Genomic DNA, 14,408 nt, shown 5'->3' with positions numbered 1-14,408 from the left:
TGCTAATTCATGGACTGTACTTTGAGGGGTAGTTTCTAGTAGCATTGCATACTCCTCATATCTTTTTTTTTTTAAGATTTTATTTATTCATGAGAGAGAGAGAGAGAGAGGCAGAGACATAGACAGAGGGAGAAGCAGGCTCCATGCAGGGAGCCCAACATGGGACTCGATCCCAGGTCTCCAGGATCAGGCCCTGGGCCAAAGGCAACGCTAAACCACTGAGCCACCCGGGCTGCCCAGCATACCCCTCATATCTTACAGATGTAGGAGATTAAGATAGGGAGTAAGAAACTGAAAGGGAAAACCATCCTTACCTATGGTGGTGGTATTCCTAATATATTATCAAATGTCACCAAGTGTGAAAGAACCCTGTCTTCCCACTGAGCAATTTTGTAAAAATCCAGCTCTCAATACCAAGCAAATTAGAAAACTTACTAATCTTCCTACATATATAAGTATTACTAGCTTCATTTGTGCCCTTGAAATTCCTCTCATTGGTGCAGTATAGACAAGTCCAGCTAGCCTGTAAAGATTATTAAAGTACACAGGAATTTTGTGAGCCACAACCACTGATAGCTTGACATACCAGTGGTGGGAGTATTTACACCATGGAAGCCACTGAACATCATAAATCACTGAACATAATAAATCACACTCCCCCCCCCCCCCCGGAGATAATCCATTTCCCAGCATACCCTGCCTCTCAGTCACTAAGAAAAATCACTTCGCATTATTTCCAGCAGAGGACTTGACCTCTTATCTTATTCAGTTTGGAGCTTCTTATGATACTGTGCTGCTCTTCAGACTAACCACACAGCTTCGTGAAAAACAAGTTTATTCCCATAACAGGAAACAAAGGAAAAGGCGTAGTAGTGCCCTTTTAAAGTGAATGCTGGCCAGCATCGCCACCTAGAAAGGACCGATGTGTCTAAATACTTACAAGTGAATCTCCTTCAGGTGGCATTTTATAAATACTCTTTCATCATGGGGAGATGTGAGAATTGGGTCAGGTATAATTGGAGTGACAGATGTATCGGATGGCCTCAGAGAATCAACACAATTCAGTAACAGGTTCGCCAGCTACAGATATCTTGTAGAGACTTCCGCAACACCCTTCTTTTCTTGCTGCGTCAGTGATTTCATGACACACACAGCTGTTCCCATAACTTGTTTATACAGTCCAACCCACATTTAGGGCTTAAGTGAGATTTGTTATCCAGTTTTTAAATGCCTTTATTTAATAAAATATAAATGCTAGGTAATATGTAGTCATTTATTGCCCTGATCAGAATTATTTTTCTGTTGCACAGTTTTTCTGATGACTACTTACTAATATTTGCAAGCATATTATACAAACCTCCTTTTAATTAAAAGTACATAATATCTATTGTTGCAAAAAATACACTCTTAAAAAATCGTTTTTCTAGTATGTTGCCTTTAAAAAATTTTTCTTCTGAATTCAACACAAAGTCTACTTTATTCTTCAACAGAATATGAGATGTGTTCTAATAACTTAGGCTGAGAAAGTTCACCCTAGAGTAGTATTTAGAATTGCAGAAATAATTAGAGTGAAAGAAATTATTATACACTGTATTGAAGCTGGCCATATTCATTATTAACAGATTGATTAGGCAAATCAGTCAACTCCTATTGGAAATATTAAAGATAAGGTTATTTAGTAGATTTTAATATTTCTGTCATTGTTTTTATTTTACTGTTAATGTTAAGTGATTTATTACACAGACTATTTATCTTCTTATATTTGCCCTTTGTACCCTACTTTGAAATTTCAAGATATGGAGGAGGCTGAGTAAGTAGTTCAGTTGCTTAAGTGCCCAACTCTTGATCTCGGCTCAGGTCTTGATCTCAGGGTTGTGAGTTGAAGCTCTGTGTTGGTCTCTGTGCTGGGTGTAGAGACTACTTAAAAAAAAATTTCAAGATATGTAATTTTTAGCTCAAAGAAAATATATATATTTGTACTACATATGAACTTTAATTCTGCATATATTCTTATAGCATATGGAGAAATTCTCCATATTTTTTATTTCTTTTGCAATATCAGAATATTGATATAGCTTTCTATAAAAAAATTCCTAGCTTTCTATAAAAAAAAAACCCTTCTAGGATTATTCAAGTGATTGCTTTCTCAAAATTTGTAAATTTAACCTTATACATTCCATACAATGCTGGTTTTATTTTACACATATTCTTGTAGTCAGAATAATTGAAATTTAGTTATTAAAAATAAATAATAAAAATTGGCTTTACATTATTCTAAAATTATTCTTTAGTTAGTGCTTTATTTAAGACTTATTTGTTATCTATTAATTTTGCTTTGTATTTTTTTAAACTTTTTACATTATTTATTAATTTTCTTTAAAATAGGCTCCATGCCCAATGTGGCACTCGAACCCCTGACCCGAGATCAAGAGTTGCATGCTCTACCAGCTGAGCTAGCCAGGCACCCTATTAATCTTGCTTTTTAAGAAGGCATTATAATTATTGTACATTTGAAAATGGTGATTTCCCCCTCATCCTAGCTGTCACGTAACAACTCTTCTCCATGCTGATATTTTTTTAAAGTATAACGTTTTCTAATTTTGGTTGTCCACAATAAAGTTTACTTTAATTTGACATCTATTTATAGAATTAATGTTTTGTGGTTAAGCGTTGTGGTTTTTGGACAGTGAACTGCCTAATCATTTCATACATTGTAGGGAGCTCCAGCTTTGCTCCTATAGAGTGTATTTATATAATATTGATTTTTAGAAAATGGGATTTAGTGCTGAAACCAACTCAGATCTTGGCAAGGCCTACCTTACAAAGATCTAAAACGCATAGAGATGCTTAAAGCACATAAACTCATATGCTTTGTGTACACTAGCATTTCGGTTTGAGTGGTCTCTCGGCTTGAAGGGTGGATAGAGTTCTTGTAAAAGAAGAGAGTAAGCCTTCCCTGCCCGCAGAATTCAGCTGGATGAATAGTAAGATACCTACTTGTGATCTTCGAAGTTTAAGAATTAAATAGGAATAAACAAAGATCACCGTTCCTTTAGATGCCCATGCAAGTCTGTGCCAATATTTCTGTCTGACTTTAAACATTCTCAGATCCCTGTTTCTATTATTCTGGGCAACTTTCCTTCATTACGATACGTAAGCCTGAATAGAAACCAAGGTGGATTGGAATTTGAATGACTTTAGAATGTGAGTCTTTTTACTTAGGATTTTACATGTTGAGAAGAAAATGAAGGTGCAGAAAAGAAAACTGCACTTCTAATTTTCTGGTGAATTCTGTTCTAGAGGTTACAGTCCTAGAAGGCCTAAATGCTCTGCATTCGGTAAATGATACTGTAAATAATTTTCCACTGTGTCCCCTCTGAAATGAGCTTTACTACTCTAGGAAGTTAATGATCTAGTCCTAGCCAGCAGGCAAGTGATGGGAAATGGGACCTCGATGGTAGAATGGTGGTGCTGAAAATTGGAGGGATTAATGAGCTACCTTCTCTCTCCTGCCATGCTTGTTCTGGTTCAGGGAGCTGGAATGAATTCTCCATGTCAGCAGATCAGAACCAGCTAGACAAAGCTCGTCTTTGAGAGGCCTCAAAGTGACAGAGACCCATCCGTACCCCTGTTCTTCTAGGCTCACGTATGGGTACTCCCCCATACATAATTTACTGGACATTAGATTATCACACACTCTTATACCAACTCTGACCACATTATCACACGTTATATGTGAGTACTGTGGGATTGATGGCGGCTACGCCTCACCATGTCTATGTACGCCAATGTCATGCAACTATTTGGGGCCATTTATATTCCAAAGAGGACGTCAGGAATGCAGCAGCCCTGATGATGTCAGGAGAGCCACCAAAACACTCCCCAAAGGTTGTGTCACTCTCTTCTTTGCCTTTTTTTTCAGATTCATGGGTCAGTCTGAAAGACTCTTACAACTGGAGACCCCAGCAAGGATTGTGAGCTCATCGGGTAGTTCATTCCATTCATTTAGTTGACATGTAAATGGATTTTGAGTCCTGAATGCTTTTTTTAGTTGATTGGGACTCTACAAATCAGGTGTAACAAAGGGGTTTCCTAGCCATTTTGAATGAGGCCAGAAGAAAAATTAAATGAACGCTATAAAATAAAAAGTGTTTCACTTATGGTATAGAAAAACAACAATATATTAAAATGCCATATGAGTTCTAGACTGGGAGGTTTTGCCTTTATCAGAAGAAATGACTAGGTGACACACAAAGGCAGATGTCTTTTATGGATCATGTCCTTTGATCATCATTCTTTTCTCCCATTACTGCACTTTCACCCACCCAGAATTCTAGCACTTTTATTTAGTGCACAGGAGATATTAAGACAAGTTTCCTGCCCCTGCACAGCCATGCTGTACACCGTGGGGTCTGCGGCAGACAAGTACAAGAAGACGTGTATTTGTTACTCTACATGGTACAAAATGTGGGGATTGTCATGAGTTATTGAGGCACAATGGGTTTTGTTGCCTATGGTCCCATGACTTCGGGTCATGCCATGGGGTGAAGGCATCCTGTGCCTTTCTTTCAACCCCAGGGTCAGCTTCAACCACAGTGTAGGTACAGAAGACACCATTGCTTTGCAGTCTTGTTGGAATTAGTGCAGCCTGAGGAAGGAATTATTGATGGATATTCTCACATCTCAGAAACAAGAAAGAGCATGTCACATAAACATGTACAGATTGGTGAGAGAAGTACAAAGGAGAGAACCTGTAGGTGTTTCTTACAACAGAGAGACTAATTAAGGTCCCGGAGTGGAGACAGCTGATGGCTGTGGTTTGCAGGGAGCCCACATCTGGAGCATGTGACTTTTAGCTTGAGAGCCCATGAGCTGCTTTGTCAGTAACTCAGAGGTGATCATACTCTCCGCCACTCCCAAAACTGTTTGACCCTTTATAAGTATAAATACCGGTCCTTTAGTTTGCGGGGATAAATCAAACTGTCAAGTGGATGGGAAGCCTGCGTGAACGGGTTGGCAGATTCTCATCGTATAGGAGAGCTCTATGCAGAAGGCAAACTAAAAACACGTCATGGCTTGGCAAGGATGGACTTTGAAAGCAGCAGTACCAAAGGAGAAGACTTGAGAGATGGGTGACATTGAGCCTGATGCTCCTGGCGCCAGGTATTTTCATCTGAAAACCATCTAAAGAGCCAGAATCACCTTGGATATCCATTACACCGGCTTTTCTCCTGCACAGTATTTGACATCTACCTTTTGAGCTCCATGCTGACTGTCCTTCCCTATTCTGCTGACATCAGCATGATGGTGGTTGCTTCTGGTTTTGCCACCACCTCTTTGTCTCAGTTGGAAAGGGCAATAAGTGGTGTATATGGGGAAGTTAAGCAGTAGTTCTCATCTACATAGACATTGTGTGGATCTTTGTCTTTGAGTGAATGACTAAAGGACTGAATAGAAGAATATTGTTGAATATTCCTAATTTGGAAACTGAGTTTTGCGTGACATTTCTCTTTTAGAAGGATGCTTTCCCTTGGTGTGATAGTAAAACTAATAATAATAAGCAAGACATCTGTGTGTGCTAAGGCATCAACAAGCTCTTTATAAGCCTAGCTAGGGCAAGACACAAACTCAGAGGGAGAATTGTCTTACATATAACAAAAAGGGAATATACATGGGAGGAAGAGTTCTGGTTCTAATCACCGTAACTTTACAAATGGAAACAGTTCGGTCACTACACTTGGATCAGTCAGGGATTATGGCACTGATCTTGGGGAGGGTGGCAAAGCATGTTGACAGGTAAGATGTGCTTTGCTGTTAAATGGTAGGTACATGGTATGAACAAATTCGAGTTTGGTTGACTCTGTTTTATTGTTTGTGCCTTATTCCCCGCAGGACAGATTAATGAAAAAATCAAAAATCGTATTTAACCAGAGTTAACATAATCTGCTGTAAGTCCCATTTGCAGGCGTTCCATAGGCTTTTCGAATAGGGTCAGTGGACAGGCTGGCCCTCTGAAAACCGGATCCCCTTCAAAATAGGTGTAATTATTTTACACTCCGAGGCAAGGCTGTCCTTCGTGAAGGACAGCAATCAGATGTTTGTGAGAGGAGACGTTTTTTGCACCCTAAGCAGACATAACCCTTTTTACCTTTTCAAGCCCACCTGAGCTTCTCCTAGAAGAGAAGTTTATTCCTCGTAGCGAAGGAATGTTTCGGTGTGCAGACACTTCGGGGCACTTAGGGTTCACCTAAAAGCAGCTAAGAGATCTGTTCCCCTCGAGCCAGAGTCCCTTTACGGCTACGGAGCTACGCTCCTTGAACCAGATGAGAATGCACTGCTCTGTTTCAGAGGGAACTCCTGAGTCCTGGGAGGCGATTAAAATGTTTGGCCGACTCTGCCTCCAGAGGGGGGGGCCCAGCCCAGGTCCCCACCCCGGGGAGGCCTAGTGCCTAAGACAAACGGGTGCGTGAACAGCGAGCCGGTGACCTTTTCATGCTAAATGTGGTTCCCCACGTGTCCTCTGATTAGAGGTGTGCTCTGAACAAGCCGAGACGGGGCCATGCCGAGCAATGATCTCCCGCTGGTACTTTGATGTGACCGAAGGCAAGTGCGCCCCGTTCTTTTACGGCGGATGTGGCGGCAACCGAAACAACTTTGACACAGAGGAGTACTGCATGGCCGTGTGTGGCAGCGTCAGTAAGTGGACCTTCCTCGGGCCTGGCCGCCTTTCATCTCTCTCGCCACTGATCTGCCCTTTGTAACAGACTGGCCTCCCTGGGCCCCGGGAACGGGTCTGTTGCTACACTAACCGCGTCTCTGTCCACCCCTCTAACTGCCCGGCGTCTCCTCCCGTCTGTTCGACCCCCGAGCGCCCGTCTCCGTCTGCCTCCACTAGAGCATGGCCCTGGATGTGTCCCTTCCCTCGCTGTCCCCGAGGGACTTCTTCCGAGTGCCTCTCTGTCAGCCAGGCTGGAGACACCGTCTTGTCCTTCTCACGTGTTTCTGCACATGTGTACCTCCGTGTGTGTCCGTGCGCCTGTGTGTCCGGGTCTGTGCATGAGCGGTGCGTGTGCAAGCGAGGCTTAACCCCCGCTGGAAGCCTGCTGCCTGGTGCCGCCTCGCTTTGTCATCGTGGGTGTCTTTAAGTGATTTTTGTGACACGCGACTTTTCTGGTGGCAGCAGAGAATGGGATTGAATTGAGCGTGTGCCCTTCAGATGCCCGAGGACAGAAAGGCCCCAGGGCCCCCCACTTGCAGTATCCATTTGTCAGTGTCTTCCCTTGGAAACCGAAGAAAACTCTTCACTTAGCACTAGAAGCCTTGAATGGCCAGAGACCCGGGGACTGGAATTTTCAAAGCCTTCTCTCCCCAACTTTCAGCTTTTCCTAAGTCCGGGGCATAAATGCATGAAGTGACAGTGACTTAAATGTGAGATGAAACTTCTTCCCACAGAGGTAGTACTCAGGAGGTAACGGACCAGACGTATGGGACTTCTTTCTGTTCTTCTTAGCAGCCTTCCATGTTCCTGGAAGTCCCAATTTTAATTATTGACTCTTGTTCATCAGTAGATTTGAAGCTACTGAAGAAATTAATGACTCAGCTCGAGAAATTAAAGATTAAGCTCAGGAGCTGTGCATTTCTTCTTTGAGAGACTCCTGCCTTTTCTCCCTTGTTTTCGTGAGGGTGACAACTACCATTTCCTGCCTGGGATTCCTAGGGATTATATAAATTTTTCCGCTGTGATCATAGGCTTAGGCTAAACAACAAAAGGACCTGCCCCATGAAGACCTTCTATTGTGAAGGCCAGTATCTAAGTGGAATCAAATGGAACAGTTCCTATTGGTCTCCTGTGTAAGGGATGACTCCATTTCTATCATGTGTGAGAACAGGTGTAGGAACTGGTAACCCCAAGGGCTTCTTCTCTGGCTGCCATTGGAAGATTGTAGCTTCTAGCTCAAAAGACTCCTTTCTTCGGTTTCAAACAAAGAAGTTAATTAGGTCAGGTAATGTGGAACACAATAGGGGATTCTGTTGCCTGGAGCCTCTTGAACAAAGGACTTTTGTTACCGAGATTCTAACTGGCTTAGCTGCCGAGGAGGTTTCTTGGCAGATTTCCAACTTTTTTTCTCCATTTCCCTAAGGTGGATTTACTCTTTGGAATATAAATGGTGTGTGTGTATGCATGCACATGTAATAAGAGAGAGGTTTTTTTTTTTAATTACTGGCACTGAGGAATTTGCCTTGAGTTAGAAATTATCCCCCTCCCCGCCCCCCAAAACACTACCACAGCCCATACGCACACCCTCTCCATTTCATCAGTCTGATTTGACTCAGACTGGGAGTGAGCTGTGGGCACTACCACCACAGGTGAGTCGGAGCCTCTGGAGGTGCCCTGGATGGCACACCTTTTGCCAAGTGCTTTGCAAAAGGTAGAGACTCCCAACAAAGGTGTCATGGGTCAGCCAGGCAGTCCATATTCGTTTCAGGGGAGGCAGGTTATAGGATAATTACCAAGAAAGCAAACATGAGAAGCTAAATGTCTGTCAGGAGGGTGGACAGTAAAGCAACAAATGGCCTGAGCTGCAAGCTGGAGGTGCCCTGTGAATGGGTGAACGGAGTGGATCCCTGGGAGTTGATGACGCTTGGCGCTAAGGAGAGAGAATGGCAGCAGGAAATGCTCAACAGGTTACTTGGAAGTGCTATTGGAAACAGAATACCCAGCCTGCTAAGGTATCCCTGCGGAAATAGATCTCCTGTGTTGATGTTGACTTTGGTCCCCTGCTAGGGCCCAGCCTCACTGTATTTGTTTAGTTATGTTTTTTAATCCAATGTTTCTGTTTTTGTTTTTGTTTTTCCCTTTGGTCAATGGAATCATGTAAGTTGCAACCATCATTCCCATGTTTCTATTTTTATTTTTAGTTATGTTCTCTTATTTTCTCCATAGTGTCCCAAAGTTTACTCAAGACAACCCAGGAACCTCTTCCCCAAGATGCTGTCAAACGTATGTTGTCATTCACGGGAGGGGGTTGGGGGGTGGAGGAAGTAGTCCAGTGCATGGCTGGATTATAACTCCAGCATCATCTTTGCATGGTTTTGTGTTTCTCGAACACCTGTCTTTCCATAAAATGTTTATTTGTGTTGCTTTGCTTTGTAATAATGTCCAATTCTGCCACACAACTTCAGACACTGGGCAAAGAGCATTGACTCAACTTCTGTTTCTGATCAGTTTTTTCCTGAAATTCAGTATGGTTCTATTATGTATAGTATATATGATTGTGTTTTATTTGGCATCACCGTTTTATTTCCTAAAGCTGTCAAGATTTAACAGTTTAACAAGAGGCCACATACATAAAAATGACTCATTTCCCAGAAAAATAGATAATATGCATGCATTGTACTAACTCCATGGATTAATGTGTTTGCACAGGCTTCAGCTATGTGTTGTAAGGCACATGTTAAGCCTTAGGAAGTGAAAGACCACCTCTAGATTTCCTAACCACCTCTTCTTCCTCTCCCTGAATGTTCTGCTGGGACAGAAGTGTCTGACTTCAGGTTTTATCATAAGGTTGTAGAAAGAAGATTCATCTAAAGAAATCTTGCATCAGCCAATCTTAGAGTGTCTGGGTTTTGTGATGATTCCACTTGGCATATCAGTCTAGCTTGGTTTTCAGATGTAATGTTAAACACACAGTACTATTTTAAAATGCGGATTATATCCAAAAATCGATTTCTGCATCGTTAAGTTAGGGATGATACACACACACTATTGAGGCTGATAGTTGTTGGAAAAAGAGATAACAATTTCAGTTGTAGCTCAGATATAATGAAATTGGCATATATGTACATTATCCTGAAAAAAAACCTGGTCTCCAAATTGGTTTCTTTAAAAAATAAAAATAAGAAATATGTGGCACCGGGTGGCTTAGTCAGTTAAGCATTTGATTCTAGATTTTGGCTCAGGTCATGATCTATCTCATGGGTCATGGGATCAAGCCTCTCGTGGGGCTCCACACTCAGCAAGGAGTTTGCTTCTCTCCTTCTCCCTCTATCTCTGCCCGTCTATGTGCATCCATTCTCTCTCTAAAATAAATAAATCTTAAAAAAATAAATAGGATAAGTAATAGAGAATTATGTAATTTACAAACAATTTCTCCATCAGCCATGAAGTTTTTTCTTTTTTAATAGCCACCATAAGATTCTAATTCATTCACTTTATATCCAACTTTTGAAGGATGTGGGGGTTTCACTACTAGAGTCAACATATTTTCTCTGATTGTGACAGCATTTTTTTTTCTAACATCGAAAGCATGACAAGTGAGTAGACACAGAGGATTAGAGAAAACTGGGTATTACACTGTAGGATTAATAATATATTGATCTTTGTGGCAGGTTGCAATTTACCAGGCATTTTCTCGGATCATTTATTTTTCTCAAAGCACTTTGTGGGCATTTTCTTCATGTCCTTTATACATAGTATAAAACGAGGCCATGAGAGCCATCAAACGTGGCAGGATCAGCTTTAAAACATAAAAAATCTTGTGGCTATACACTGTACTCCATATGGCCAAGGATTTGGTTCTGTTTCTTAGGTTAGAAAAATTACATTTGAAAAAAAAAAAGTTACATTTGAAGTTCACAGCACGTTTTAGGAATACAGAAAATAACAGGAAGAATATGAAAAAACTTTTTTCTAAATGCCTCAATAAATGAAATATGTTTCCCCTATTTGTAAAAAAATTCATTTTATTAATTAGCAGAAATGAATGTTATTTGATGAACTTATTTTCACGTGGGGTGCCTGGGTGTCTCAGTTGGTTAAGTGTCCGACTCAATTTTGACTCAGGTGATGATCTCAGTGTTGTGAAATCAAGCCCCACATCGGGTTCTGTGCTCCCTCTCCCTCTGTGCTTGCCCCCGCTCCTACATGGGCTCTCTCTCTCAAATAAATAAAATCTTGAAGAAATATATTTTCATGAAGTTCTTAAGTCCTCAGCTTTTTCAAACAGACCTTGAAAATCTCTCATAATTTTCTCTTTCCCAGTAATATCATCCAACTACTTGTAGTGTATTTGGGACCATGACACCTTTCCATTCTAGGAGGGTGAAATGATTTTGGCAGTTCTATTTTCTTGTCTACCTACAGAGACTATTCATCACAGCAAGTGTAGGGTTCTGCAGTACTGGTACAAACAGACTAGAGAAAGCATATAATTTCTAGTTATTTATAGCCTGTGCAGTGATGCTATCTTATTTATAGCAGAGTAACACATATGAATTTAAAGAAGTCACGGTCATCTGGAGGTCAAATGCAGATAGCAGGATGTAGTCAGAAGGTGAGAAGGTGAACAAGACCATATGATTTGGTAAGCTGGGCTTGCACTTGGCTCCTTCACCAACCTAGGGCTTCATTGGAGGGTCCCTCTTCACCAGAGTGGTCGGTTTTATGGGTTTCTCAGTTTGAGTTACATCTAGTCAAATAATAAATATGAAATGAAAAGGCTCCTCAGTTAAACTATGTAACATTGCACATGTGGAGAAAATCTCTGATGGTCTACATTATAAATACAGTAATTTTCCCATCAAAATGTATTATAATCATGTATTTCTAGATTTTAAATCTTTGTCATAGGGATCCCTGGGTGGCGCAGCAGTTTGGCGCCTGCCTTTGGCCCAGGGCGCGATCCTGGAGATCCGGGATCGAATCCCACATCGGGCTCCCAGTGCATGGAGCCTGCTTCTCCCTCTGCCTGTGTCTCTGCCTCTCTCTCTCTCTCTCTCTCTCTCTCTCTCTCTCTGTGACTATCATAAAAAAAAAAAAAAATTAAAATAAATAAATAAATAAATAAATAAATCTGTCATAAAAACCAATTTTGAGTATTGCAGTGTTAAAGAACACTGATTTTTTGTTTATATTTAGTTGTAGATAAGAATCTAAACCGTGGATAAAGAGAATAGAGATAAGAGGCTCTAGAGCTTTCATTTTACTCATAAACTTGTGGATTTGAATCCTTTATAAAATCTCTTTGCTGTTTGAGATAAAGTATCTGATGGGACGAGAATTATTTCTGACATTAATTTTGTATTGCCCATTTGGATTTGTGAATAGTAAGATTAGTATATAAATATTTATTGCTTAGTTTATATTTCAAATATGAGAGAATGTGTTTTTATCTAGCGTCTTCCTGTCAGATTGCATCTCAAAAGGCAAACAGACTGAGTCTTCATGGCATTTAATGTCACAAAGAGCCATCGTGCCAGGAGTTAATCAGCTGACTGTACCAAAGATGTGGCCCTAGGGAACGACAAATGACCCCTCTTTGGCTCTCTTCTTGCAGTGGCACAGACAGTATTAAAACCAAGGTCGCTCAACCTTGACACTATTGATGTTTGGGACTAGGTAATTCGTTCTTGGGATGCTGTCCTGTATATGGAGGATGTTCAGCAGCGTGTTTAGCCTCTACCTACTAGATGCCAGTAATACCACCTCAACTGTGCTAACTTCAGCTGTCTCCAGACTTTGCCAAATTGTGTCCCGAGGCAAGGAGGGGCAAAATCACCCCCTGTTGAGAGCCTCTGATCTAGACTTCTGGTGAACCCACATCGGATTCAAAGATAGAACCAGACTGGTATAAACAGGCACACTTTCCAGGAACTTGAAGGCCTGTCGACATGTTGAAGTTCAGAAGCCTCCAGTTCTTGACAGATGTTAATGAAATTGAATTTGTTAGACCACACTCCTAGTTCTCATTGTGTACAAGATAGGGTAGGAACTGCTGTGCCAACTGTACAGTAGTTAGAGGTCTCCTAGCTGTTTTACTCTAATGTGAGTGCTACTGGGCACACAGACTAAACCAGCAAACCTCCGGGTTGGAAGTTGCATGTTCCCCCGTGTACTACCACCTCCTTCTCTGTTTCCTCTTAGTTTCACAGAATCCCAGCATATGCTAGAGAACAGCCATCTGTAGTGATGCCACCTGGCCTTGCCACACAGATCGCTTGGCATCTAGCTGTACCTTGGAATCGTGTTTATGGCCTTAGGGTCTCTGCAAAGGCTAGATCTGGCCTCATGCAGGATCCAGAAGGGGAAAAGACTTCTACCCACATCAAAGTGGTCGAAATACCAGGAGAATAGACTAATACACTTCCAGAGAATCTAAAAATAATGAGGACATATCAAATCAGGCCAAATCACCATCCCCAAGTCCTGAGGCTGCTACCTGAGAGGCTCACAATTTGCAAACTCATTGTGCAGCCTTTGAATGGAATGTGCCACCTTCACCCCAGAGTTGTCTTATCTGGTCTGAGGCAGTCTTTGGCCAGACCTGACCCATTGTTCTCGATCACACCGTACTTCTTCTTTTTGATTACAAAGTAGCGAGTATTAGTTCCCATTAGCACATTCTCAAATACTAACGGAACTATGATATTTTTATAAAACTGCCAAGTATTATTAATAGTAATTAAAATCATTAAAAAGATGTGGGAGTGCATTAAATTACATGTCACATCAGTGACAGTAAAATCTATTAGATTGACATGTATGAGAAGCCACATCTCTGGTATTGAGAAATGATCAGAATGAAAAATGGCTTTTTCCTTGAAGCTCTCATAGGGACAAATCCTAAGATGGACAGGAATTGATTCACTCAGGAAACCAACATTTAAATAAGTAAATAAATACTCATTTACTCAGAATAATAAAAAACACTCTATATTTTTATTAATTATGAACATTATTTGATCAATTTATTTTCATGAGGGTTACCTGGGTTGCTCAGTTAAGTGTCCTACTCTTGATTTCCACTCAGGTTGTGATCTCAGTGTTGTGAGATCGAGCCCCACATCAGGCTTTGTGCCCCCTCTGCCTCTCCCTCTGCCTCTGCCTCTACCCCTGCCCTTGCCCCTGCCCCTACATGTGCTCTTTCTCTTTCAGATAAATAAGTAAATAAAATCTTCAAGAAATAATAATTTCTTGATAATTTTTTTTTATTTTCATGAAGTTCTTGTGTCCTCACTTTTCCAAACAGACCTTGAAAACCTCTCCTACTTTTCTCTTTCCCAGTAATATCCTCCAACTACTTGTAGTGTATTTGGGATCATGACACCTTTCTATTCTAGGAGGATGAAGTGATTCCATAAGAGATGAGAGGGTCAATATTTTAGGTTTTGTGGGCCATATGGTCTCTGTTATGCATACTCAACTTGGCAATCATAACATGAAGGCAGCCACAGACAATAGCTCAACAAACATACAGCTGTGCTCCATAAAAAAGTAACACTATTTATGGGCAGCTGGGTGGCTCAGTGGTTGAGCATCTACCTTCAGCTCAGGTCGTGATCCCAGAGTCCCAGGATCGAGTCCCGCATCAGGATCCCCACAGGGAGCCTGCTTCTCCCTCTGCCTGTGT

At 41.3% G+C, this 14,408-nt stretch overlaps 1 protein-coding gene across 2 annotated transcripts in view; it reads left to right on the top strand.

The window, feature by feature from the left end:
- Positions 1-14,408, top strand: part of APP (amyloid beta precursor protein) — a 264,416-nt gene that overhangs the window by 153,651 nt on the left and 96,357 nt on the right. Inside the window, exons 7-8 of one of the 2 annotated variants that reach the window (XM_055313494.1) lie at positions 6,529-6,696; positions 8,945-9,001. The exons of the other annotated variant lie outside the window; for it this stretch is intronic. Of the exons in view, the coding sequence (XP_055169469.1) occupies positions 6,529-6,696; positions 8,945-9,001 (225 nt within the window). The remainder of the gene's footprint in view (positions 1-6,528; positions 6,697-8,944; positions 9,002-14,408) is intronic. 2 annotated transcript variants of the gene reach the window in all.

The sequence above is a fragment of the Nyctereutes procyonoides genome, unplaced genomic scaffold (assembly GCF_905146905.1).
Source record: "Nyctereutes procyonoides isolate TBG_1078 unplaced genomic scaffold, NYPRO_anot_genome, whole genome shotgun sequence".
In the NCBI taxonomy this organism is placed as follows: domain Eukaryota; kingdom Metazoa; phylum Chordata; class Mammalia; order Carnivora; family Canidae; genus Nyctereutes; species Nyctereutes procyonoides.
The sequence above is the reverse complement of the archived record's forward strand: the minus strand, read 5'-3'. Positions and strand labels throughout refer to the sequence as shown.